Source organism: Heterocephalus glaber, unplaced genomic scaffold (assembly GCF_053883595.1).
Source record: "Heterocephalus glaber isolate CG9 unplaced genomic scaffold, H.glaber_assembly_v1.0 deba00001452, whole genome shotgun sequence".
NCBI classification, from domain to species: domain Eukaryota; kingdom Metazoa; phylum Chordata; class Mammalia; order Rodentia; family Bathyergidae; genus Heterocephalus; species Heterocephalus glaber.
In genome coordinates, this window is record NW_028258302.1 from 20,037,804 (window position 1) to 20,062,490 (window position 24,687).

Consider the following 24,687-nt stretch of genomic DNA (forward strand, 5'->3'; position numbering starts at 1 on the left):
ATGTGGTCCAACTTCAAAATTAATTTAATCATCACACCCTGGGAGGGAGTATATCTCATTCTCTGGTAGCCCAAGATTTAGTTTCCTTTCATACTCAGGGAGAATCAAAGAAAGGCACCAAGCCTTCACAGTGTGTTTCTAGGCTTGCCCTACTGCAGTGCAGAATGGTCCCAGGCCACGCCCAGTGGAGTCTGAATTCAGAGCCATGAACCGGACATCCTTCCAGTGCTGCTCTGGGCACCTGCCCATTCCTTTCTAGGACCTCCCACTCCAAAGGCTGTTGGCACTGACCCCTCCAATGCCCCCACTTCTCCTGCTGAGATGAAGCCCCAGAGCATCCTCCTCTTCCCTCCCATTCCTAAGCTTCTTTGGGTTGGTTGGTTGGTTGGTTGGTTGCTGCCCAGCAGTGCTCCTTGGAAAATACTACAGAGCTCCTCTGTGCCTCAGAAGATATGAGCCATAGGTGCAATGACCTAATCCATTACAACAGCCCTGTCCACCGAGATGGATCTGCATGCATGTGTTTAAGTTAAGAGTTCACTACAGCAATAGAGATTGAAAGTGTGAAAATCCTGGTATTTGACACTCATCTCAGAGTCTGTAGGGGTTTCTCACCATGCCATCCCCATTTCCTGATAAGAGATCCAGTCCCTGCAGCTTATGCAGCTCTTGTGAACTGTGCATGTAGTGACATTTTATAAATGTTTCTATTTGCAGCCAGATGACTCTCACTGTTGAGCCCCCTTTAAAGATCTCTCGGGCACACCTGGAAGTTCTGTAGCCACGGAGATGTGGAAGATCAGCCTGAGGGTTGCCACTGCTGGGAAGAAGGCAGAGAGGACCAGCTAGGGAGAAAGGAAGCTCAGGGTTAGGGGGCGAGCCAGGTTGAGAGGCAAAGAGCAGTCCACTCCAGGGTGGGGGGATTGCTGTCCCCATTGTAAAGAAAGATTAGAAAATGGCTCAACCTCCCAGAGCTGCTTCCTGCTGGGGAACCCGCTCCAGGTCTGCTCACTCCCAGCTCATGTCGCTGCTGGGCAGATGGGGAGCCCACTACCCTCCAGCCCTGCAGGTACTTAGCAGTCAGTCTGGGTGGGAATATTCAGCTACACATAATGCAGATCAGCCCCCACTCAGAGCTGGTTATGACTTCCATGAGAACTACTGCCTCTGGGAGCTGTCCCCTCCCTGCCACTCTCACCTGTCCTCTGAGGTCTTTGTACCCCAATGGCTGAGATGCCCTTTTCAGCCCAGGAAGAGTGGCTTGAGGGTGTAGCCTGACGGCAGAGCACATGCTTATTATGCGCAAAGCCCTGTTTTCCAGCTTCTGGACTACCAGAAAAATAAACCCAGAGACAAAGGATCCTGAGTTTTAGACGCACAGTCTCCAGTTAACCATAGCCTGGGGAAAGTCATTTTTCTCATCTGCAGATTGAGATGGGGGCGCTGAGGGCCTCTGGGTTTCCCCAACAGGTCATAGGTTGATCTGATGTTAGGGATTGACTTTATATTATTGTTTATCCCATAGGAAGAGTGTTTAAAATGCTTCTCTTGCTTCCTTTGTTGTTTGTACATTTTGCTTTCTTTCAGGGGATTAGAGGACACAATTTGAAGTTGGTCAGGCCCAGGGCCACTCTAGGAAGACATGACTGTAGTGGCTAACATGGATGGATTGCTTGCTAAATGACAGGCGCCCATCCAAGCAATTGATGTGTACAGGCATCTCTGCTAAAATGCGGTATATGTAGCCCCAGAAAACCTCATATTCTGTAAAGTTGCACACTAAAAATAACAGGACTCGGGGGAATGTACAGAACTGGGGAACAGAGGCTGGAGGCTTTAAGGCTCTGCCTGAGGAGGTTTGCTACGTGAAATAAGCCAGCAACCAAAGGATAGATTCTGTGTGATTTCCTTTGCGTGAGGTTCCCAGAGTAATCAAATTCATAGAGACTGAGACAGAAAATAGAATGGTGTTTGCAGGGGACCTGGGCCGAGGGTGAGAGAAGAGATTCAGTTTTGTTTTGTTTCTGTGGAGCTATATTCCAGGCCCTTTTTATTTTATTTGAGACAAGATCTCACTAAGTTGTCCAGTCTGGCCTTCAACATGTGATCCTCCTGCCTCAGCCTCCCAAGGAGCACAGCTTCAGTCATCTTAAGACAGCTGCCAGGCCTGCCATGTGTGCATGGGCTGAGCTATAGGCTTCTCCCTCTTGCTGCACGTTTTCTTTGACTTCGCTTTTCCAGCTCCCAGGCCCGGAAAGCATCACCTGCAGACCATTCAGTTTATACTTTGTGCTGCTCTCCTTCCTGAATGTACCCCCTGCTACAGAAGCCCAGGTTAAGTACAACAGACAGTGCTGGCTGCTGTGAGCCTCCCAGTGCCCCATGCGTGGGTTCTGTTCAAATGGAGCTCCTGTTTCTATATGAGATGCTGAGGCATAGAGGGGCTCCTTAATCCTACTCAAGGTTGCACAGCAGTAAGTGAGGCAGTCTGGCTTTGGATCCTTAGCTGCAAGAGATCTGCCTGAGGCTTGGCCTCTTTCTAACACATGAAACACACTGGGAGGGCCTGGTGAGTGGTGCCAGGTGCCACACGCCGATGCATCTCATACTGTCAAGTTCAAATGCTGACGTCTGTCTCCTCAGGATGGTGCCCCCGCACCCCTGGCATTCAGGCGGCCTCTGCCAGCCTCCGCCCTCCACTTTCTCCTTGTCCAAAGGCAGAAGGCACAGTGATGCCTCCTTCTGAGGAGCACCCCGAGACCCAGGTGCTGAGGACAAGCAGCCTAGCCAGCATCACCTTGTCTTCTTCCCTTGTAGACCTTGGCACCCGCCATCAACTGGCTGCCCTTTCTCAACACCATCTTCTACCCCGTGGAGATCAATGAGTCTGAGCCCATCGTGGTCTACGACAAAGAGTACCTGGAGCAGGTCTCCGTCCTCATCAACAACACCGACAAGTGGTAAGGGAACAGCAAGTGACAAACTGAACCCGGAAAATGGGCTCTGGATGGGCTTCTATGAGGGGCGGAAGGACATCCTGGTTACAGGCACAAGTTCAAGTCCTGGCTCCTCTCCTAGCAGTGTTATAGCCTGGGGCAAGTTCCTTATCCTTTCTGAGGGCCATTTCCTCATCCATAAAACAGGCTGCAAATAGCACCTAGCATTAGGGCACCTGTGAGGATTAAGTGAAATAACCCCCCCAAAGGATTTTAACACAATGCCTGACTCAGAATGGCACTCATAAATGGTAGCTATTATTTTTAGTTAATATTTATATGAAGTAAATATTTATGATATTTTTAAAAAATTTTTTCAGACATGGTCTCATTGTGTACCTCAGGCTGGTCTTGAACTCACTGTGTAGCCCAGGGTGACCTGGAACTCATGGCAATCCTCCTGCCTAAGCCTCCAAAGTGCTGGGATTTCAGGGGTGCACCACCGCACCCAACAGGATATTTTTTAAATTTTAAAGACTTATACAATTGTTGAAAATCACAGAAAAGTAGGACAAAATTTTAAATTACTCAAAACTACTCTGAATCATATGGGATGTATATTGAAGGTGAGGTGGTTTCTGACATGTGGTTCGTTCTTTTCTCCCAGCATTGTGAGTAGATGTACATGGTCTGCTTTTCCCTTGATTTTATCACAAGCATTTTCCCTATGTCCTCCCAAACCCTCTGCAAACATCATTTTTGTGGTTACATAGTATTCTAGGAAGTATACAGACAATTATTTCCTTCCCTGTTTCCAGACATTAAGGTTGGTTTCATTTGGGGCTGAGTGTTCACTGTAGTGAGCATCTTCATGCAGAAGTAATTTCTTTGTAAACTCAGCAGCAGCCACAGTTAGTTTCCCTGTGCCCTGGCCTGTGGCAAAGGGAGCTGTCATTCATAGAAACTTTGACCCAGCTGGCTAGAGCTTCCTTTCCTGCCTCCTCTTCTAGGCCGCCTCTCTGGCCTGCTGGACTGGCCATCTCTTAGCTGTGGAATGGAGCCTCCTCCCCACCCCGTTCTGTAGCACACACCAGGCAGCAGCTTCACACCCCCCAGAAATAGCATTTATTGAACACCAGTGCTATGCAAGTGACTGCACTAGACATTGAGGGTTGTCGTTTCGTGTTGTGTTGTGTGTGGTGCTGGGGACAGAACCCAGGGGCTTGAGCCTGCTAAGCAAGCACTCTACTTGCCACTGAGCAGCATCCCCAGCCGGCTCTATCTATGGTAGAAGACCGAGTCTTCACCCTTGAGGGTCTTTCCTTCCCTGTGCTTGCTTAGAGAGCAGGGACCAGCCACGCCCGGGCAGGCTGGAGCAGAGCCTGGGAGACCCCTAGTGGCTGGCAAGGGAAGGACCACGCAGGGCGTTTCCAAGCCAGTGGGTCCCTTGTCCCCTCTCCCCAGCCTGCTGAACAACTACATGATCTGGAACCTGGTGCGGAAAACAAGCTCCTTCCTTGACCAGCGCTTTCAGGATGCTGATGAGAAGTTCATGGAGGTCATGTACGGGACCAAGAAGGTGAGCCTGGTACTCTCGTGCATGTGCTGAGCACCTACTGTGTGCCAGGTGCTGGCCTGCATGTGGCCTTGGGGAATCTTTGTACCTCTCTGAGCCTTAGTTTTCTCATCTGCAATTTGGGATAGTTCCTGACTTCATCTCACAAGACCCTTGTGAATGGCCTCTGTTTGGGAAAACTGTCATACTGTGTCCAGCAGCAGAGAGTGCAGTGTTCACTGTAACGGGGACAGAGCTTGGCATACGGAAACTGCATGGAACTGGGGTCAGAGGTTCTAGTGTGAAGTACTTCTCACCACGCAACCCTGGGAAAATCACTTCAATGAGGCAGGGGCTCAGTCTTCTCATCTATGTAAGGGAGGAGTAATCCCTGCCCAAGTTACTCTCTGAGTGTCAAGTCTGTCCGAAAGGCTAAAGCTCCCTGCCCTGGCTGTCATCAGTCATTATTTATGAATTGCCAGCTCCAGCAGAGAGGAGGGGCCCCGCTCTGAAACCCTCTCCCCTGTCCTTGCTTAGTGGTCCCTGTATTACAATGGAAAGGAGGATTAAAAAATGAAAATACAGCAAGTTCAGGGAAGAGAAGACTAGCTGGTCACTCCTTATCTTCCCAGAGGTGGCTCTTCCAGGTCACTTGAGATGATGGCTTACACACACGTGCACACACACATACACACACACACTTGAGATGATGGTTTACACACACACTCCACTCCTCTCCTTTCAGAGATTTTTCTCATAGCCACTTATTCCTTGAATGACCCCTTTGGGTAAGTGATTTAACCTGTCTGTACCCCAGTTTCTTTATCTCCAAAAAAGATCAAAGAGAATGCCCAGCTGCGTGACTGTTAGGAGCACATGGTAACACTGAAATCTTCACCATGACTGCTGTTGGGACCATTATGGGTGTGGCGTGTCTGCCTCTCCTGCTGGGCGCCCTGAGCATTCCAATGGAATTCTCAAGGACAAGCCTACAATTGCTTCGGCTTTAGTTTTCCAAGACCTGGCCCTATCGCAGAACAGTGAAACTGCCCAGAGAATGAATGCAGGGAGCAGTGAACGGGTCTAGACACAGACACCCCAAAGACAGCAGATAAGATCCACACTTCAACCTGGATCCTTCACGGAGCCTCAGATTTAGAGCCCCCAGCCATGACCTCCTATGTTGCCAGATCCTGTGCAGATCTGTCCAGCTGTGGAAGGGCAGGCGGGAGCAGGAGGCGGAGGCCTGCCTAGGAACACATGGTTGGGAAAGCTGGAAAGAACTTGCAGAACTACACATGCAGCAGAATACACTGCCCACCTTTCTTCTTTCTTTTCTATAAGAAATTTTTTCAATAAGACTTAACTTACGATAAAATATACCGTATTGAACTGTGTAAGTATACAATGAGTTTGACAAATGAAGTTACCTATGTAACCACCACCCAGCCAAGATAGAGAGCATGACCTACTTACCTAACATCCTCCAAGTGGAAAGTCCTCCGCTTCCAGCCAGTCCCCTCGTCCTCTGGGATGTGACGTAGGCGGGTGTAGACAGAATCATCCACTATGCGCCTTGCTCCTCGTGCTCAGCATAAGTGTGTGAAATTTACTCATGTTGTTGCATCTGTGAGTAGTTCATTCCTTTCTGTTGCTAAGTAGAATGTTGCTGTATAAAAATACCACATTGTGTTTATCCATCTGTCTGCAAATGGCATCTGGGTTGTCTGTGCCTTAGAGCTGATACAATCCAGCTGCCCTGAGCATGGGGGGGTGCCACCCCACTTCCTGGGACTGGGAGGGCATCAGCTGTCCCTGTAGCAAGAAGGACTTACGGGAGCAGGGCCACCACCATGGTTTCTCACACTGTCCATGGAGGAATGGCACTCATCACCATGTGTGTCCCAAAGGACCGCACCCTCAGACCCATTTCCAGGTCCCACAGAAGTGTCCTGTGGACTCATGGGAACCCATGGGTGAGAGCAAGGAAGAACCAACACATGGAAACCTTTCTGGGAAAGTTTCCTGTTGCTTAGGTAACCACCCAGTGTCCTCCAGAGGGCAGGACAAGGCAAGGGCAAGGAGGGTGACTTAGTTACTTTCTCACTACTGAGATATAGTACCTGACACCCACAAGTCTGAGGTGGATTTCATCCCAGCCTCAGTGAGCATCACATTCCCATGATCCAGTCACCTCCCCAAATCCCCACATGTGAGGGCATCAGACTTTGGGGGGACATCTAGTTGTGGAGTCAGGCATGTCACAGGTCTCCCCACACAGCACTCTTTCCCTGCCGTGGGACCCTGGACCAGTGACTGCCCTTGCTGAATTTCTGTTTCCTCATCTGTCCAGTGGCCCATGATCCCTGCCTGCCAGGGGATTTGGATGGCCCAGCGGCAGGTGGCTGGGGGTGGGCCAAAAATAACTTACACTGGGTCAGGAACGCTCTGTCTTCCTGAAGTTCTGGAAAGTGCCACCTCCAAGACAGAAAGAGCTTGGGAAAAGGATAGGGACCCAGTGACCCTTTCCCTTGTGTTTTCCAGACCTGCCTTCCCCGCTGGAAGTTTTGCGTGAGTGACACGGAGAACAACTTGGGCTTCGCCCTGGGCCCCATGTTCATCAAAGCAACATTTGCCGAGGACAGCAAAAACATAGTAAGTTCTCCCACTTGGACACGGCCTGTGACATCACTCCTGCAGCGGGCCCCAAGGACCTGACTGCCCTCGCTGTGTCTGCTCCAGGCCAAGGCCCCAAGATTGGCCTTAACTCTGAGGTCTGTCTTCTCAAGGTGTGAAGAACCTGAGGTACTCATACTGGCTACTGTCATTGAGCGCCAGGCCCACTGTCCATATTACCTAATTTGACCTTTCTGGTGACCCCACAGGGTCAAGACAGCCCCCTCTACCTCCAGAGCCAAGAAAGCCCTGGTGAGAGGATGTTGGTGGAGCAGCTCTGGCCCAGAGGGTGACCTTTTTCTTGCTCTGCGGATAACTGGCTCACTCTGATGGGCAGAGGATCGTCCTGGCTAAGCACCACTGAGACAGGCCCCAGCTCCTGTCCTGTCACTGGCCCTGTCACTGCCCTGCCGGTGACCTGGGCATTGCTCTCACCTCACAGGTGACATGGAGGTGGGGCTGTCCCTCTTGCAAGGAAGTTAATTTAGATTCTACATATAATGAGCACTTGGCAAGGCATAATGAACTGTTTACTAAGTGGCAGCTGTCACAGCAATGTTAGTTTTTATTCCTGAGAGTATCGATTGCACCAATGTTACCTGTGGTCGGAGGTTAGCAGACTGTGACTCCAATCTGTTCACCACTGGCCTATGAGCAGCTGAGGAAGAATCTAGGTTGACATCCACTGGCCAGAGCCCTGCTGCTCTTGCTGCTGCATGGCCCTGCCTTGACCTTCTCTGGAATCTTCTACCTTCTGTCTCCACCACAGCATGGACATCCTCCAGAGCTGCCATTTTTTCCTGGTGTGAGCTTGGCATTTCTGAAACTGCTCCTCAGAATCGAGTCCTTAGATATTAAAACTCATTCCATCCAGAAGGAATTCTGTGGTCCGGGAAGTCTGGGAGAAGCTACGTTATCTGGCCAGAATCCCAGTCCACTTTACCACAAGAAAGGCTCTGAAAAGTCACACAGCAGAGACTTTTCCTGCTTCCCCAAGCTTATTTGACTACTGTTTATGGAAGGCCAGTCCAGTCTGGAAAGAGGTGACCCTTAAGATGTGGTTCAGCAACGTGGCCATGGCTGCCCTTTGTATCCTGAGGCCTTGAGCTAAACCTAAGTTTAGTCTGTGGCCCAGCATCATCCATTGGCAGGGGCCGCCACTGGGTTAGGTGAGGCCGATGCTCAGCCCTTGCTGTCTCCTCAGGCCAGTGAGATAATCCTAGAGATCAAGAAGGCCTTTGAAGAGAGCCTGAGCACCCTGAAGTGGATGGATGAAGACACCCGGAAATCAGCCAAGGAGAAGGTGAGGCTGCAGCCACAGGTAGAGGAAAGAAAGATGCAGGGTCGCTGTCCTGCTTTGTGATCTAGGTTTAGCAGGATGGGGACCGCCTGAAGTCCCTGGCTATGTAGTGCTTGTGTGAACATCCCACGGCAGAAAGCACGCACACGTGTACGCATGCACACATGAGAAGGGGAGGGGAGCGAGAGGCCTGAACTAATCCCTCAGGAGCTGGCTCCTGTGACAACTGCCCCACTCCCACAGAAGTGACATGAACCATGCATGAGAACGGAGCCCTCTCGGCCCAGTGCCCCCTTAAAGGCCCCTCTTGTCCACATGATTGCATTGGGGATAAAGTGTCTGACACACTGGGGACACATCAAATCATAGCAGCTTCTCTTAGGGAAGTGACATTTAATAAGAGACCTGGTAGGCAGGGGTTAGGTGAGCAGGGAATCTTCCAGAAAGAAACATGAAACCCTTCAGGAGGGAGCTGTCCTGCCTCCCTTCTCTGCCTCCCACCTCTCCTATCTCCCAGGCCTGACCCTGAACCTGGAGCTATAGCTCTGGGGCCCCTGGCCAACATTGCTTGGTGCTCATGTCCCCCTTCATGTCCCTCCTGTCCAGGCGGATGCCATCTACAACATGATAGGCTACCCCAACTTCATCATGGACCCCAAGGAGCTGGACAAAGTGTTCAACGACGTGAGTAGCTTCTACCTGCCCTTTTGCATCCCAGATATCCACTTGGGAAAGGTTGAGGTGGGGCTGGGTCCGGGTGGGTTGCTGAAGGCAGCATGGCTGGTGACATCTCGAGGTGATGGGGTTGGGCATGAGGAAGCCATCTTGCTCCTTCATCTCTGGGGTCAGCTGGAAGCCCCTGGAACTTCATCAGGCAACCAGGTGGTGCCCGTGCAGAGCCTGTGCTGTGGTGGCCACTAGACATGGTCAGCTCCCCTGAATGGGTGGAAGATAATGGAGGGTGGGCCAGGGGTGCAGCTCAGTGCATGCTTAGCATGCACTGGGCCCTGGGTTCAATCCCCAGCACTACAAGAAAGCCAGGGAGAGTGGGAAGGAGGAAGGGAGAAAGAAGGAAAGGGGAAGGAGAAGGAGGAGGGAGGGACAGGAGGGAAAGAAGGGAGGGAAAAAGGAGGCAGGGAAGGGAAAGCACAAAGAAAAGGAGGGGAGAGGAGAAGAAAGGGAGATACAGATCCTACAAGGTGCAGGAAGAATTAATGGCCCTAAAACATCACAGTGCAGTAAAAAAATAGCCCCTCACACTGCCTGCTCCTACCCGAGAGTTGCCTCCTCTCTCAGGCGTCCTCTGCCGTCCCCTCAGACAAAACTTGGACCTCTGATTTTGACTTTGAATGCTAGCAGGAAAGAGAAAGAATAAATCCCAAGTGCATTTTTAAGCTTAATTTAGGCAACAAGGATAATTGCTCCTGGTTAGAACTTAAATGGATTGTGGTTTTGCCCCAAATGATAAAGTTTTGTCTCTTCTCATGATTGAAATGTGTGAATTCAGGCATTTCTAAAATTATAATAACCTCTCATCGTGGTTACATTTAAAACCTACGACTACTCAAAATTGCTTCTGGGAATACAGGACTCATTCTGCAGCCCCATTCTATGGGAATAATTGAAGATGCTCCAGGGTCAGGATGCAAGACCAGGGCTCCTGGAGGCAGCCCAGGCAGTGCCCATGGGGTCAAGGTCCTCTGAGAGGGCCCGGTGTTTACCAGAGGCGGAAAGATGTGCAGAGGGTCTGGGCCAGAGCTCGTGGCACCTGTCAGGAGGGAAGGGTGGTGAGAGGTGTGCTGCTGCCTGTCCTGACACTTCAGAGACAGGTTCTGGCTCGATGTGTTGCATCTGTGCTGTCCAGTGTGGTAGCTGCTGGCCACAGGGGGCTATTTAATTAATTAAAATTTAAATTAAAAAGTAAAAAGGGGCCAGGGATTTAGCTCAGTGGTTTCGCCACCTGCTGCCCAAGCGCAAGGACCCAAGTTCGATCCCCAGTACCAAAAAAAAAAAGGTAAAAGGGCCAAGAATTTAGCTCAGTAGTGCCACGCCTGCCTCACAAGCACAAGGTCCTGAGGTTGATCCCTGACAATGCAAAAAAAAAAAAAAAAAAATGAAAAGGTAAAGGCCACACTAGCACATTCAAAAGGCCCAATAGCCACCTGTCACTAGATCCTACCATATTAGCCAGTGTGAGTATGCTACGGGTCTGTCCTCATGATCCTGTCAGCACTAAGATATTTCCCGTTCTTGCCTAAGGCCCAGGGGCTGCTGCAGGGACGTCCCTGTGACACTGTCGGGCACCCCAGTGAAGGTCTCAGAGTGTCTTTGAAGGGGAGACGCAATGGCAGCCCAGGCAGGGTGAAGGCTGAGGGAGGGGCCCCAGCCTGCAGTGCTGAGCCCCCCTGCTCTGCCTCTGGCCTGCAGACCAACTCCGGCCTTATGGCATCTCAGTGTCCTCTGCACTAAGAAGTGCGCCCCGCCGAGGTGTGCTCTGACCTGTGTCTCTGGTTTTTTTTCCAGTACACCGCAGTGCCAGACCTCTATTTTGAGAATGCCATGCGGTTTTTCAACTTCTCGTGGAGGGTCACCGCCGACCAGCTGAGGAAAGCCCCCAACAGAGATCAGTGAGTCCCCAGACCCCACCAGGAGTGCGCTGGCCCCCCACACATAGGGGCACCCGGTTGACAGAGCCCTGTGGAGTGGAGACTGTGGTTATCCCACTTTTCAGATGAAACCAGAGGCCAATGTGGGTCCTAGCCAGGGGCTGCTACAGGCCCGAGTCTGTGCACCCCCAGCACCCAACCTCTTGCCAGAGTAAGCCAGGCCACTGCTGCTGAGTGTACCTGACCCCATGTGCCAGCTCTGTGGCCTCGGCATTCATAGCCTTCCTTTCATTGTCGTGGAATAGGCTGGAAGTAGCTGTTCTAAGGCTATGGTGACAATCAAGTGTGAGAACTTCTAGACGAGGCTAGGCAGAAAGGAGGCCTCCCCAAAGGCTGGGGTCCCCTAACTTCTCGGGAACAGGAATGCTGGCTCTTCAGGGCCAGGTCTTCCACAGAGGCCCAGGGAAGGTTCTGTTTGGGCCCTGACAATGCTGGCTTCCAAACATCATTGGGCTCGGCACCCCTGCAGAACGTTTTCAGAAACCACAGTCACTGGCCCAGGGATTTAGCTCAGTGGTTCCGCCGTCTTCCTCACAAGCCCAAGGTCACCAGTTCAATCCCCAGTACCCAAAAACCCCCCGCAAAAACCAACACAGTCACCTGGGCCAGAGGTTGAGCTCAGTGGGGTACAGAGTGCTTGCTTGACCTATGTAAATCAGAGTAACCTGGAGTGATGCTTGGGTTTAAAAAAAAAAAAAAAAATCTCCTCAGAAAAGTCAGGTGTAGTCAGCCTAGGACTAGGCCTCATTTTGCAAATTTTTTTGTTTGTTTGTTTTGTTTTTTTGAGGCAGGGTCGCCCTTTGTAGTGCAGGCTGGCCCTGAACTCACTATGTATCCCAGGCTGGCCTCGAATTTGCAGTGATCCTCCCGCTTCAGTGCTCAGATTTCAGGAGTGCACCACCACTCCCAGTTTTTGCAAATCTTACTTAAAGGTGAAGCAACGTCTCTTTGCCTCTGGCTCCCCCTTGTGGACAACAAAACTCCTGAGAATTTATCTGGGTTTTTAAATTTTAACTTAAAATTTTTCATTTAAATTTTGCCTTCCGCTGGGCGCAGTGGTATACACCTGTAACCCTGGATACTCGAGTCTAAGAATTGCCTGGGCCTGTGAGTTTGAGATCAGGTCCAGCTACATAGTGAGACTTTACCTCAAAAAAAATTTTTTTCTTTTACCCATCGTGTATCCATGGTTATTGAAATGTGAATATGATGTCTCAAGTTTCTCAGTGTTTTTTGTTTTGTTTTGTTTTTTGGGGATGAGCTCTCACTAAGTTGTCCAGCTGGCCTTGAACTGTTGGGCTTCAGCAGTCCTGCTGCCTCAGCTCCCATATAGCTGGGACTACCAGTGTGGCCCCCACACCCAGCAAATTTCTTGATATCTTTATGTTCCTTTGGGGCATTCCTTGACACTGGAGGAGACAGGGTGACTGTCTGTGCTCGCGGAGAAAATACCATTTCTGTCTTGCTTCCTTCCTCTCTGCACCAAGAAAATAACTGAAATGCCAAATATTTCATTACATCGTGCTGTTAGTTTCAAACTTTTTGGTCCACCCGTCTATATTCTTAAAAAATTTAGATGGGCGCGGTAGCTCACACCTGTGATCCCAGCACTTTTGAGGCTGAGGCAGGGGAATCACTGCAAGTTTGAGGACAACTTGAACTATATAGCGAGACCTTGTCTCAGAACACACAAAGAAGAACCCCATAAAGCTTTTTTGTTTATGTGGACTATGTTGATTTTTATGAAAATGTTATGAAAAATATTTTCTAGACAAAATTTAATGAAGAGAGACATTGTTTTACTTTTTGCAGACTTTTTTTGTGTATTAGCTGGGGGTCAAACCCAAGGTCTTATATGTTTTAGGCAAGCAATCTACCACTGAGCTACACCCCCAGCCCAGGAAAAGTTTTTTTTTTTTTAATGGTACTGAGGATCAAAGCCATGAGTGCAGTATCACTGCACTATACCCCCAGTCCTTTAATTTTTTTAAATTTTAAGACGGTGTCTCACTAAAATGTCTAGGCTAGGCTCAAACTTGCAATCCTCGTGTCTCAGCCTCCTAAATAGGATCACAGGTGTGTGCCACGACAACTAGCTGAGAAAGGTCTTTAAGTACTGGGAAGCAGTTAGATTTGTGGTAACTAATACAGGTTTTTCAATTATTAACTTTCAACTGGGAGCAGTGGCACACACCTATAATCAGAGCCTTTGGGAGGCTGAGGCAGGAGAATCACCTTGAGTTTGAGGCCAGCCTGAGCTACATAGTGAGTCGCTGTCTCAAAAAAAAAATAACTTTCATTTGAAACCTCAGGCTTTTTTTAAACCTTACATTTTTACCATTGGCAACAAATGATTTCTGGCCTTTTCCTGGAAATGATAAGCCCACGTTATACATTTTCAAGAAAATGTCCAGTATCCAAGGCCAAAATTCCAGTTTGTCAGTCATCCCAAAAGTACATATGGAGTCCAATACAGAGAGGTGCCGTGTGGGTATTTCCCACTTGGCCACATGGAATATTAAAACGACTTGTATTCAGAGGTCCAGATTTAATGGAATTAAAAATCATGCTGCTTCTTCCAGGGTGTTCTGGGTGAAACAGTGTATTGCTTTTGTTTTGGTTTGGTTTGTTTTGTTTTGTTTGCTGTACTAGGGATTGAACCCAGGGCCTTTGCACTGAAATACATCCCCAGCCTTTTTTTTTTTGGTACCAGGGATCAAACTCGGGTCCTTGCACTTGCGCAGCAGGCGCTGAAACCACTGAGCTAAATCCTTGGCCCTCCCTAGCCCTTTTAAAAACTTTTTTTATTTTGAGACAGGCTCTCATTAAGTCACTAAGTTGCTCCGACTGGGCTCAAATTTGCACTCCTCCTGCCTCAGCCTCCCAGAGTGCTGGGATTATAGGTGGTTTTCACTGGAGTGCCTGGTGGGGACAGACTTGCAACCACTAGGCCCTGCCTGGACCCCTGGCTGGGCTCCAGAAGCTTTATGCACCGCTACATCTGCACCATCAAGTGAATGGCAGCATCTTAATGTTCTTATGGAAATAGTTTGATGTCATGGACCCACTGCAAGGGTCTTGGGGACCACAAGCTACACTTGGAGAACTGCTGGTAGACACGTTTTAACCCTCAACAGGGAGGCCTGTTCCCTATACAATGCTGTCTTGAGCCTCAATGTTGGTACCATGTGATTTAACCAGTCCCTTACTTATGCACAGTCAGGTGTTTCCTAGTTTACCCCTCCAATGCGGTCTGCTCTGGATGTCCTTGTACTTGGGTGCCCTGGGCATGGGAGAACCCACATTTTTAAGGCTTGCTATACAGGCATCCCCACAGTACCCACCCCTAGCCAGGCATGACACCTGGCCCCCCGTTGCTGCAGGTGGAGCATGACGCCCCCCATGGTGAACGCTTACTACTCGCCCACCAAGAATGAGATCGTGTTTCCAGCCGGGATCCTGCAGGCACCGTTCTACACCCGCTCCTCACCCAAGTAGGTGTCTCTGGTGCTGTGACCTTAGCTCCTTCCCCACCCTTGGTGGCCCAAGCCCTGCCCTGTGTGCATAGTCGGACACTCACCAGCCACTCTTATGGAGCCATCTGTGCCCAGTGGCCCAGTGGCCTGGCATTGAGAGAGGGTTCGGAGGAAACAGCTTCTGTCCCTCCCCTCCCCGCAGGGTCTCCTGGCTCAGAGCAGGGTGGGGTTGGTGCCCTAGTTGGGGAGACATTGCTCCTGACAGTGTTTTACACAATCAGAGCTGGGGACTTGGGAGGAGCAGGGCACCATCCCACAAATGAAATCTTCAGGGTCCTGGGTATGAACCCCACCTGGGCTGTTGGATGATCGTTTGGCACTTGGGCAAAGCAATGGCCGTTCCCAGCCTGGTTTGCTCAGCTGTTACCTCACCCAGCTATGCTGAAACCACTGAAGGGAAGCCCCATGCATGGCTCCCAGCTTGCACCAGTTTCAGGGCCACATCCCCACTGAGCCCTGGGACTCTGCTGTGTCCCAGGCTGGGAAGTGAAGGTCATATATGGGGCAAGAACTAGAGGCCCTCCTGAGGCATCATCCTCTTTTGTGCCTCTCTCTACCTCCAGGGCCTTGAACTTTGGTGGCATTGGTGTTGTCGTGGGCCACGAGCTGACACATGCTTTTGATGACCAAGGTACCAGTTCCATGAGGGCCCCTTCAGACAGAGTCCATTGGCTTCCTCATCCCCTGCGGAGGCTGTGCCTGCCTCAAGGTCCTGGAGTGGGGTGGCTGCGTGAGCCCTTTCTGGCTGGGCCCTGAGAGGCTGGTGAGGAGCAGAGGTCCCAGCACGCCTCTCCTGGTCCCACACAGGTCGGGAGTATGACAAGGATGGCAACCTCCGGCCCTGGTGGAAAAACTCCTCAGTGGAGGCCTTCAAGCAGCAGACAGAGTGCATGGTGGAGCAGTACAGCAACTACAGCGTGAACGGCGAGCCAGTGAACGGCCGCCACACACTGGGCGAGAACATTGCTGACAACGGGGGCCTCAAGGCAGCCTATCGGGTGCGTGAGCCCCCTGCACTACATAGACACCCTGGAGACCTGCAGCATCTCTATGTGCCTCGGTTTCCCCATCTGAGCTGTAGGTGTGGTAGGGTCCTATGGAGAGCAGACCAGGAAATCAGCTGGCGCAGAGCTCAGCTGGCTTCCAGCCTGCCTGGCTGAGGTGGGGAAGGGCTGGCCTGGGCTGCCTGCAGGTTCTTACTGCATTCTCTGCAGGAAAGCCACCACCATGGGGCCTGGGTTTTAGGCCAGTTCTGGGTTCGAATCCTCCTGAGCACCTGTTTTCTGGCTGTGCACACCTGACACCTGTGCCATTGTGTCACTGGGATGTCAAACCAGACAATGCAGACAAAGGCCTGGTGCCCTCAAAGATGCCAGCTGAGCTGGAACAAGAGGAAACAGGCCATGAGAAAAAAGCAGGAGTACCTGTCAGAGCAGTACCAGGGTTTCTCCTGTGACAATCAGAGCAGAAGTACCTATCCTGCATGGTAGTGCACACCTATGATCCCAGCACTTGGGAGGCCGGTCAGGAGGATTACCTGGGCCACATAGTTCAGGGGCAGCCTGAACTACATCAAGAGACCTTGTTTCAAAAAAAAAAAAAAAAGAAAGAAAGAAAGAAAAACAGGACAAAGTAGCTGGCCATAATGATACATGTCTATAATCCCAGCACTCAGGAGTCAGAGGCAGGAAGATTGACACAAGTTTGAGGCCAACCCCAACTACATAGCAAGACCCTGTCTCAAACAACAACAACAACAGAAAATAGGACAAAGTGATGAAGAGTAGTGGGAGGGGGAGGAAAGCTGGCCTCCCAAGGGTATGACATTTGACAAGAAGCAGGAGAAGCTGGGGACATAGTCTCAGCAAAGAAAGAGCAGGTGCAGAGGCCATGAGGAAGATGCGAGTCTGGCTCATTCACAGACAGGAAGAAAGGCAGGGGGCAGAGAGGAAGGAGTGTGGGGCCCAGGACTGGGGCCTTCTGGCCTTGTTGCTGAGGACAGGCCTTGGATTCCATTCCTTTTACAATGGAGAGCCCCTGCAGGGTCCCTGAGTAAAAGAATGACATGATCTAATTTATCCTTGAAAACATCAGCAAATCTGCAGGCCAAATCCAGCCCTCAACCTGTTTTCATAAAGTTTTGGGGGGATACAGCTATGCTCATTTGTTCACAAATGAGCTATGTGTGGCTCCTTTTGCACTGTAAGAACAGAGTTGTGGTGAGTGTGGTGGCACAAGCCTTTAATCCCCACACTGTGGGAGGCTGAGGCAGAAGGATTGCAAGTTGTTTTTTTTGTTTTTGGTACCTGAGATCGAACTCGGGTCCTTGCGCTTATGTAGCAGGCATCGAAACCACTGAGCTAAATCCTCAGCCCAGAAGGATTGGAAGTTTGAACCAGCCTAGGTAGTTTAGCCACTTAACAAGACCCTGTCTCAAAATAAAAAATAAAAAGGACTGGGAATGTAGCTTAGTGGAGAGACCCTGGGTTCAAATCCCAGTACTGCAAACAAAACAAGAGCAAAGTTGAATGGTTGCCACCAGGACTTAGGCCACAAAGGTGAAAGCGGTTACTCCCCTGCCCTCAGGAAGTCTGCAAGGGCCTGCTGTAAAAGGCCCACTTAGGCTGTTGTATAGGGGGGGATCAGAATCAGATCAGTCTGAGTCCAGGAGGCCAGGCAAGAGGACCAAGGGGAGTAGTGGAAAGGGGTCAGATTTGGGATGTTTGCTTTAACTGAAAAAGAAGAACTGAACAGAAATTGTGGGTTTTTTGGCTCCAGTAACTAGGTCGATAGTAGATGGTGGTTTTATATGCTGTGATGGGAAAGCTCTGTGTGTGGTTTTGTGTGTGTGTGTGTGTGTGTTGTGTGTGTGTGTATGTGTATTCTGTGTTCTATTTGTGCCACATTAAGTGTGAGATACAGCTTGGATGTCCAGCTTGGGAGCTGAATATATATAAATCAGGGAAGAGGCTAGAGCCGGAAGTGTAAACTTGAGAGCTGCCAGCACTGAGGTGGTATTTTAGGCCATGGGCCTGAACGCGCCCACTTGGGAATGAGAGCAAGGAAAGGAGAGGGCTCCCCTGAGCAGTTCTGCCCTGCTAGGGGCAGCTTCCCCCAGCCCACCCCAGCCCACTGCACTGAGCTGCAGCCCAGACTCTGCTCCCTTCCCCCAGGCATACCAGAACTGGGTGAAGAAGAACGGGGCTGAGCAGACGCTGCCCACGCTGGGCCTCACCAATAACCAGCTCTTCTTCCTGGGCTTCGCACAGGTGAGTCCTTAGGAAACAATGCCAAACTCAAGCACATTCTGCCTTCACATGTTCCAAGAGCTCCGGAGCCCAAGGCAAGCTTCCTGCCTGTCATACTGACTGAGGGACAGTCCCTGGCAGGCGGGCAAGCTTCTCACTCTCAGAGGCTCAGGGAGAGCCCAAGAGCGCTGATAAAAGCGTCCTGTGTCCAGTAGGTGATTGCCAAGGTCCCTTCTGGTTCTGGGGTTCAAGAAATTTCTTAAACTGAAGGTACATCCATCATGTTGCCCCTTGAGTTGGCATTCCGCTGATGGTCTTCTGTTGGCACCCAAAGCTACCACTCTGGTAGACAGCTTCTAGTCCTGGAAATATGAGGCTGGACCAAATCCAAGGTTTTCAAAGTGGTCTTCAGGCAGAATCTCCTGTTCAGATAAAATCCAGGGCAGATGTCTCAGACCAACAGACCCTGCTCTGGCTAGGTGGGGACACAGCTTGTTAACACCTGCATTAGGGCACAGGTATGGGGACATGCCAGCCACTGGCTCTTCCTTACCCACCTGGCAGGCCCACCTGACATGCTGAGATCTCAGGACCAGGTGAGGGGCTCATTCAGCTGGTATTATGATGGGACCGTTCTGATGGCCTCAGGACCTCAACAGTGACCCCAGCTTCTTCCTGTTACCCCCTCAGGTCTGGTGCTCAGTCCGCACGCCAGAGAGCTCCCACGAAGGCCTCATCACTGACCCTCACAGCCCTTCCCGCTTCCGGGTCATTGGCTCCCTCTCCAATTCCAAGGAGTTCTCAAAACACTTCCACTGCCCGCCTGGCTCACCCATGAACCCGCATCATAAATGTGAGGTCTGGTAAGGGGCAAAGCACAGGGAGCCAAGGCGGAGGAGGGGAAGGGGCCAAGGACAAATCCCGAAGACAGGGCTGCCGGTCTGCCCCTCCTGCTGGGCTCCAGGGCACTGCCCAGCCACCTTCCCTACATGGAGGGATTGTAGATGTCATCTTGCTGCCCGTGATAGACGCTCTCAGCATTACCTAGGATTGGTCCCCCAAAAGACCTGTCATCCCGGGCATTTGTGTGCTGACTTAGCGACTTCCAGGTGTCAGGCTGGTGTTTGCCGGGCCTGGGCCCCACACCGACAAGGGCAGTGGGACACAGCCCCTCGCCCACCTCCAGCGCCAGATATACCACAAATACCACTGTGTTGAATGCTTTAAAGATATATTTTTGGGGAAACTATTTTTTAAACATTATGGAATACACTGGAAATCTTCAGGGAAAAATGCATTTAAAACTCTTTTTTTTTTAGGAAAGGATTGGTATATTTATTATGTTCTGTTTTTCTAAATAACCTGTGGACAAAGGAAGCCCCCATTGAGGTACCCCTCACTTTGAGGCTGGGCGGAGGGAGGGACCCCCAGGCCGCTGAGCAGGTGCCCAGATAGAGCCACTTCAGCCCTTGGAGTATGCAGTGCAGCTTCTGCCATCACCTGCACGGACAGGAAAGAGACTGGGGGCCAGGCAGCAGGGGGAGCCAGCTGGGGACCCTGCTCGGAGGCACAGCCCCTGGGAACCCCAACAAGGAAGTTCTGATCCCCAGTGTCACAGTGGGGGATTAGTGGCCGCAGTAGAATGAGGCCAGGTCAGAGCCCTTGAACACAAGCTAAGAGTACCTGAAGACCCTGGTCACCCAGTGGGCTGACCCTCCCCATCAGACGTACTGCTGTCCATAGATGTCCGCTTCCCAACCTCCTGTGTTGGTTGCCCCATTTCTGTCCCAGGGACCTGTTGCCTCTTTGTAGCAATCCTCCCATCCAAGCCACTGCGGAGTCTGCCTTGCTGATCCTCTTCCCAGGGGAAGGAGAAAAGGGGCATCAGCTCTCCTTGTCTCCTGCAAGGTCTAAACCCTCCCTCTGAGCTCCACCCCCCACCCCCACCCAGCCTGGCCTGGCTCCAGGCCCGGGTCACTAGTGCCTTATTATTGAGGCTGCAGCCCCTGGCACCACCAAGGAAATAGCCCTGCCCCAGAGGCCCTTAGCCTCCTCAGTGGAGCCCCCAAGTGTCCTGACTGGAACCCCCGTTCCTGGTGCCCACCAGGCCGCCCCTCACTATCCCCAAGACAGCAGCTCTGGAAGTCAACAGCCACCCTGAACTCCCTGAAAGCTCCAGCCACTGGAGCCCCCTGGGTTGGATCAAGACAGTACCTGGAAGTGGAGCGCTTCTCTCCTTTGGGGTGCTGTTGGCAAGAAGAGGCTATAAGGGGAAGGTCCCTCAACCCCATGCAGCCCGTAGTGTCAGGAACCAGGAATGTCATCCCCTCCCTGAAGCTGCACCTTCTCCAACTGAGATTCCTGGGCTCCACCAGTGGAGCTCAATGTGGCCCCAAAGCATGCTGAGGGAAGCCAGCCCCGAGACAGGTAGGCCGCTCATCAGTGCCGCTGGCCAGGCCCCCAAAGATGCATGCCCCTAGCCTAGGAAGCTAGGCTTCTCCTTGCCCACAAAGCAGACAGCCCTGCCAGCCTTGGGTCAGCCTCAGAGCTGGAACAGGGGGTTGGAAGCAGGCTTATCCGAGGCCCCAGGCACTGCCAGCAAATTCAAGGCCTGGTAGCTCTTCAGGCGAAAAATGAGACAGGAAGCAGGAAAGGAGCTGGAGCCCAGTATCAGCCACACAGGGGTGACCCCTTCCCAGCCCTGGTCCTCTCTGCACCTCCTCTCCCTCCACCTTCTGCCTTCCCCATGGAGGAAGCAGGCTGGAAAATGTCAGCACTGCCATGGAGAAGCCAGTGTCATTGTGCCCATTGTTCAGGGTGTGTGCTGGGGATTGGGAGGTGGCAGGGCCCCAGGGGTGCTGGATGCAGAGGCAGCTCCATGAGAGCCTCGCCCCTTAGGCCTGGGAGCCTCTCTAAGCTGCCCCCTCTGCGGGTACACAGTCCTGGGGTTTGGAGCAGGGAATCTATTTTTTGTATTAGGATGTTTCGTGCTACTGTAGTTTTGTTGTGGCACTATTGTAATTAAAATAAAGTACTTATACTGGGGCCTTGAGTCTGGGTGTCTGTCCTTCTTGGGTGGGGTGGGGCTGTGGGAGAGCCCCAGGCCAGAGCCCCAGGGCAGAGGTTTTGAATGCTGATGAAGCCCACTGGTTCGCACCTGCAACCCACCCAGCCACTCCACAGAGATGCTGTGTGAGCGTTCCTGCTGGTGAGAAAGACACTTATCACTGCCCCGGCCTATGAGGCCTCTAGGAAAAAGTCAGATTTCCTTGTCTTGGAGCAGAGGAGTTTCCAGATCTGAGGCTTGGACAGGCAACAGGAGCAGGGACATTCAGAGAGGTTCAAGGAAGAGCCTTCTCTTGGGCTTGCACCTGCTCCCTGCTCTGCCTAGAGTGTTCTCCCGTGACTTCTCTGCCTAATCAACTCCTAGCCATCCTTCAGTGCCCAACTTGGCATCACCTTTAGGAAGCCCTTCCTCATGTCTCAGTCCAGATCAGATGGGCTTACACACCTGGACACCTGGATCTCCCACCAGAGTGTGAGTTTGCTAGGGCTTATGCAACACAAGAGTTTAGTCCTGTGGTTCTGGAGGCTAAAAGTCCAAGATCCAGGGGTTGGCAGGATTGGTTCCTTCTGAGGCCTGTGAGGGAGGATCTGCTCCATGTCTGTCTCCCAGCTTCTGGTGCCTTGCTGGCCCTCTGCATCCCACTGTTGCCACCTTCCCGTGGCCTTCGGCCTGTGTGTCTGTGTCCAAATTTCTCCTTTTAGCAAATCAGGGAGTATCACGATCCCTGACTTGAAATTATACTACCAAGCCACCACGATAAAAACAGCATGGTACTGGCACAAAAACAGACCAAAGGATCAATGGAACATTCTAGAAGATGCAGAAACAACTCCAAACACACTCAGCCACCTTATCTTTGACAAAGGGGCCAAACACCTTCACTGGAAGAAAGACCTCTTTAATAAACAATGCTGGAGGGCCGGGGATTTAGCTCAGTGGCACTCCAGCTCCCTGGCAAGCACAAGCTCCTGAGTTCAATTTCCGGTACTGGGAGCTGCCCACTCCTTTTCCAAGAAGGGAGACAGTTTTTTTCCTGCCAGATTCCCAGCCTGGGCCTGCAGATACCTGCCCTCCAGGTGCCCCCTTCCCACCAACAGAGCAGGTACCTTCCTCTCCCTCACCCTCCACTCCTCCCTCCTCTGTTAGTAACAAATCCTCCCCCAAAGTCAACATGTCCCCTCTCCACACAAGACTGGAAACCCCAGCCTGGCCCTGAGGGCTGTGCCCTGCAGCACCCCTCAGTACCTGGGAACAACAAAAATGTGAGCAAGCTGTAGTCAGGAACTGTGTAAGCAGAAGGACCGGAAAGAGGCTCTCAGGAAGGATGGGGCAAGTGTAGAGAGAAGAATTAGAGGCAACTCTACACTTTTATATACTTTTTTTTTTGGTACCAGGAATCAAACTTGGCCTCACGCTTGCCAGGCAGGTGCTGTGCCACTGAGCTACATCCCTGGGCGACTCTACATTTTTAAAGAACCTAGTACGATGATGAAACCAATGAGAAATGGGCAGGATTTTGACAAAGAAAACTATAAAACTATAAACTGAAGACTAAAAAAGAAGACCTGAGTAAATACAGACAAAAACCCTCCCCATGGACAGAGAAGTCCAATAGAATACATAAGGCCAGGTATCACCCAAATTAACCCATCATCTCAGGGTACTCTCAACCAAACTCCTAAGATAATTTGTTTTGGCAGTACCAAAGACAGCACAGGGCCTTCACACTGAGTTATATCCCCAGCCCTTTTTCATTTTCTCTTTCTCTTTTTGAGACAGGTTCTCACTAAGCTGCCCAAGTTGGGCTTGAATTTGTAATCTTCCTGCCTCAGCTTCCTAGGGTGCTGGGATTACAGGCATGCACCACCACATTTGACTCCAAAGATAATTTTTCTTAAAACTTGATAAGCTAATTCACATAGGTGAAAGAGGGTACAAAAAATAGGCAGGACAATTTTGGAAAAAAAAAATGGAACAATGAAGGATCCATATAACTTGTATAAATATAAATCAATAACAAATAATAGAGTATGGTGTTGGTATAGGAATAGAGATTGAATAATTAGAATACATTAGAAGCCAGACACAATCCTGTATATATGTGGGGGTTCATATAGGCTTTGGGTTTTTTGTTTGGTTGTTTTTGTTGTTTTGTTTTGTTTTGTTTTTTTGAGACAGGATCTTGCTATATAGTTCAGCCTAGACTTGAATTCACTATGTAGCCCAGGCTGGCCTCAAACTTGAAGCAATCCTCCTGCCTCAGCCTCTTGAGTGCTGAGATTACAGGTATGTGCCACCATATAGGCTTATAATGGAAACAGTTTAAATGACTGGAGACACTGGGACTGTAGCTCAGTGGTAGAGCAGTTGACTAATATGTGTGGGGCCCTGGGCTGGATCCTTACTATTGCCAAAAGGAAAAAAAAAAGAGTGGAGAAATGAACCATTTAACAATGATGTTGAGACATGCACTTGGGAAAAAATAAATTTAGATCCACTTCTCTCATACTACTTACAGTACTAAGTTCTATATGTATAGGAGACCCAAGCAGACAAAAACCACAAATGAATTAGATAAAACATAGCAATGTGTTTATAACTTTGTATTGGGAAAGCTATCTTTTAAAGGATACAAATGAAAAAGAAAAACCTAACAAAAGACTGATACATTTAGCAATATCAAAATTTAATTATAAAAAAAGTTATAAGGGGGCTGGGGCCTGGGCTGGGGCTCAATGGTCCACCACTTGCCTAGCATGCAGGTCCTCTGTTCCATCCCCAGCACCACCTTTAAATATTTTTTAAATTTTTGGGGCCGGGGATTTAGCTCAGTGGTTCCGCCACCTGCCTTGCAAACGGAAAGACCTGAGTTCGATCCCCAGTACCAAAAAAAAAAGCTTTTTAAAAAAATTTTTTTAAAGATACTATTAAATAAAATTAAAACAGAAGTAACAGATTGGGCCAATATATTTGCAACATATATAGCAAATGACTCAGAATATATACAAACAACTCCTGGAAAATAAAACCCTACCAGATGAAAAGGAAGCAGAAGATTTTTTTAAATAGACTGGAGAAGAAAAAATTTAAAAGAATTTTTGGAAAAGATGCACAGTCTCACTAATCATATGAGAAATGCAGTGAAAATCACAATGAAGTAATACTATTTCTCCCCATAATATTGACAAAAATGGTCACACTTGATATTAAGTGCAGGTGAGGATGTAAGGAAACAAGGAGTGTCACCCATTGGGGATGGAAGAGCCAGTTGTTAAACCATTTTGAGGCCAATTTGACAGGGTTTTATTAAATTTAAATGAATTTAGCTGGGCATGGTGGTGCATACCTATAATGTCAGCCCACCGGAGGCTGAGGCAGGAGGATCAGTGCAAGTGCAAGCCTGGCCTACACAGTGAGTTCAAGGCCAGCCTGAACTACATAGCAAGACCCTACCTCAAAACAAAGAAACAAAGGAATTTACCAGTGGTTCCAGGCTGGGAAGATAGTGATAGCTCCTTTGTTTCAAATCTCCCACTCACCTTTCCCCCCCAAAAAAATTAACAATGAGAGGAAATAAAACTACATATGAATCTCAGGTTATTGAAACAGAGAAATAAGCCAGATCCTAACAACTCTTGCTGCTTGCAGCTACAAGCATGGAGATGCAGAATAAGGGAGAGGAGATTTAAGAGACATCAAGAGA

The 24,687-nt window shown here is 50.2% G+C and overlaps 1 protein-coding gene across 4 annotated transcripts in view; it reads left to right on the top strand.

Moving 5' to 3' along the window:
• Window positions 1-20,962, top strand: part of Ece1 (endothelin converting enzyme 1) — a 95,885-nt gene extending 74,923 nt beyond the window's left edge. For all 4 annotated transcript variants that reach the window (XM_004850505.4, XM_087215655.1, XM_004850503.3 and 1 more), the window contains 11 exons: window positions 2,818-2,960; window positions 4,401-4,515; window positions 7,036-7,146; window positions 8,372-8,470; window positions 9,074-9,151; window positions 10,991-11,094; window positions 14,517-14,627; window positions 15,233-15,300; window positions 15,477-15,667; window positions 17,843-17,938; window positions 18,608-20,962. In XM_004850505.4, coding sequence (XP_004850562.1) covers window positions 2,818-2,960; window positions 4,401-4,515; window positions 7,036-7,146; window positions 8,372-8,470; window positions 9,074-9,151; window positions 10,991-11,094; window positions 14,517-14,627; window positions 15,233-15,300; window positions 15,477-15,667; window positions 17,843-17,938; window positions 18,608-18,784 — 1,293 coding nt within the window. In that variant the 3' untranslated portion in view covers window positions 18,785-20,962. The remainder of the gene's footprint in view (window positions 1-2,817; window positions 2,961-4,400; window positions 4,516-7,035; window positions 7,147-8,371; window positions 8,471-9,073; window positions 9,152-10,990; window positions 11,095-14,516; window positions 14,628-15,232; window positions 15,301-15,476; window positions 15,668-17,842; window positions 17,939-18,607) is intronic.
• Window positions 20,963-24,687: the final 3,725 nt, after the last annotated feature.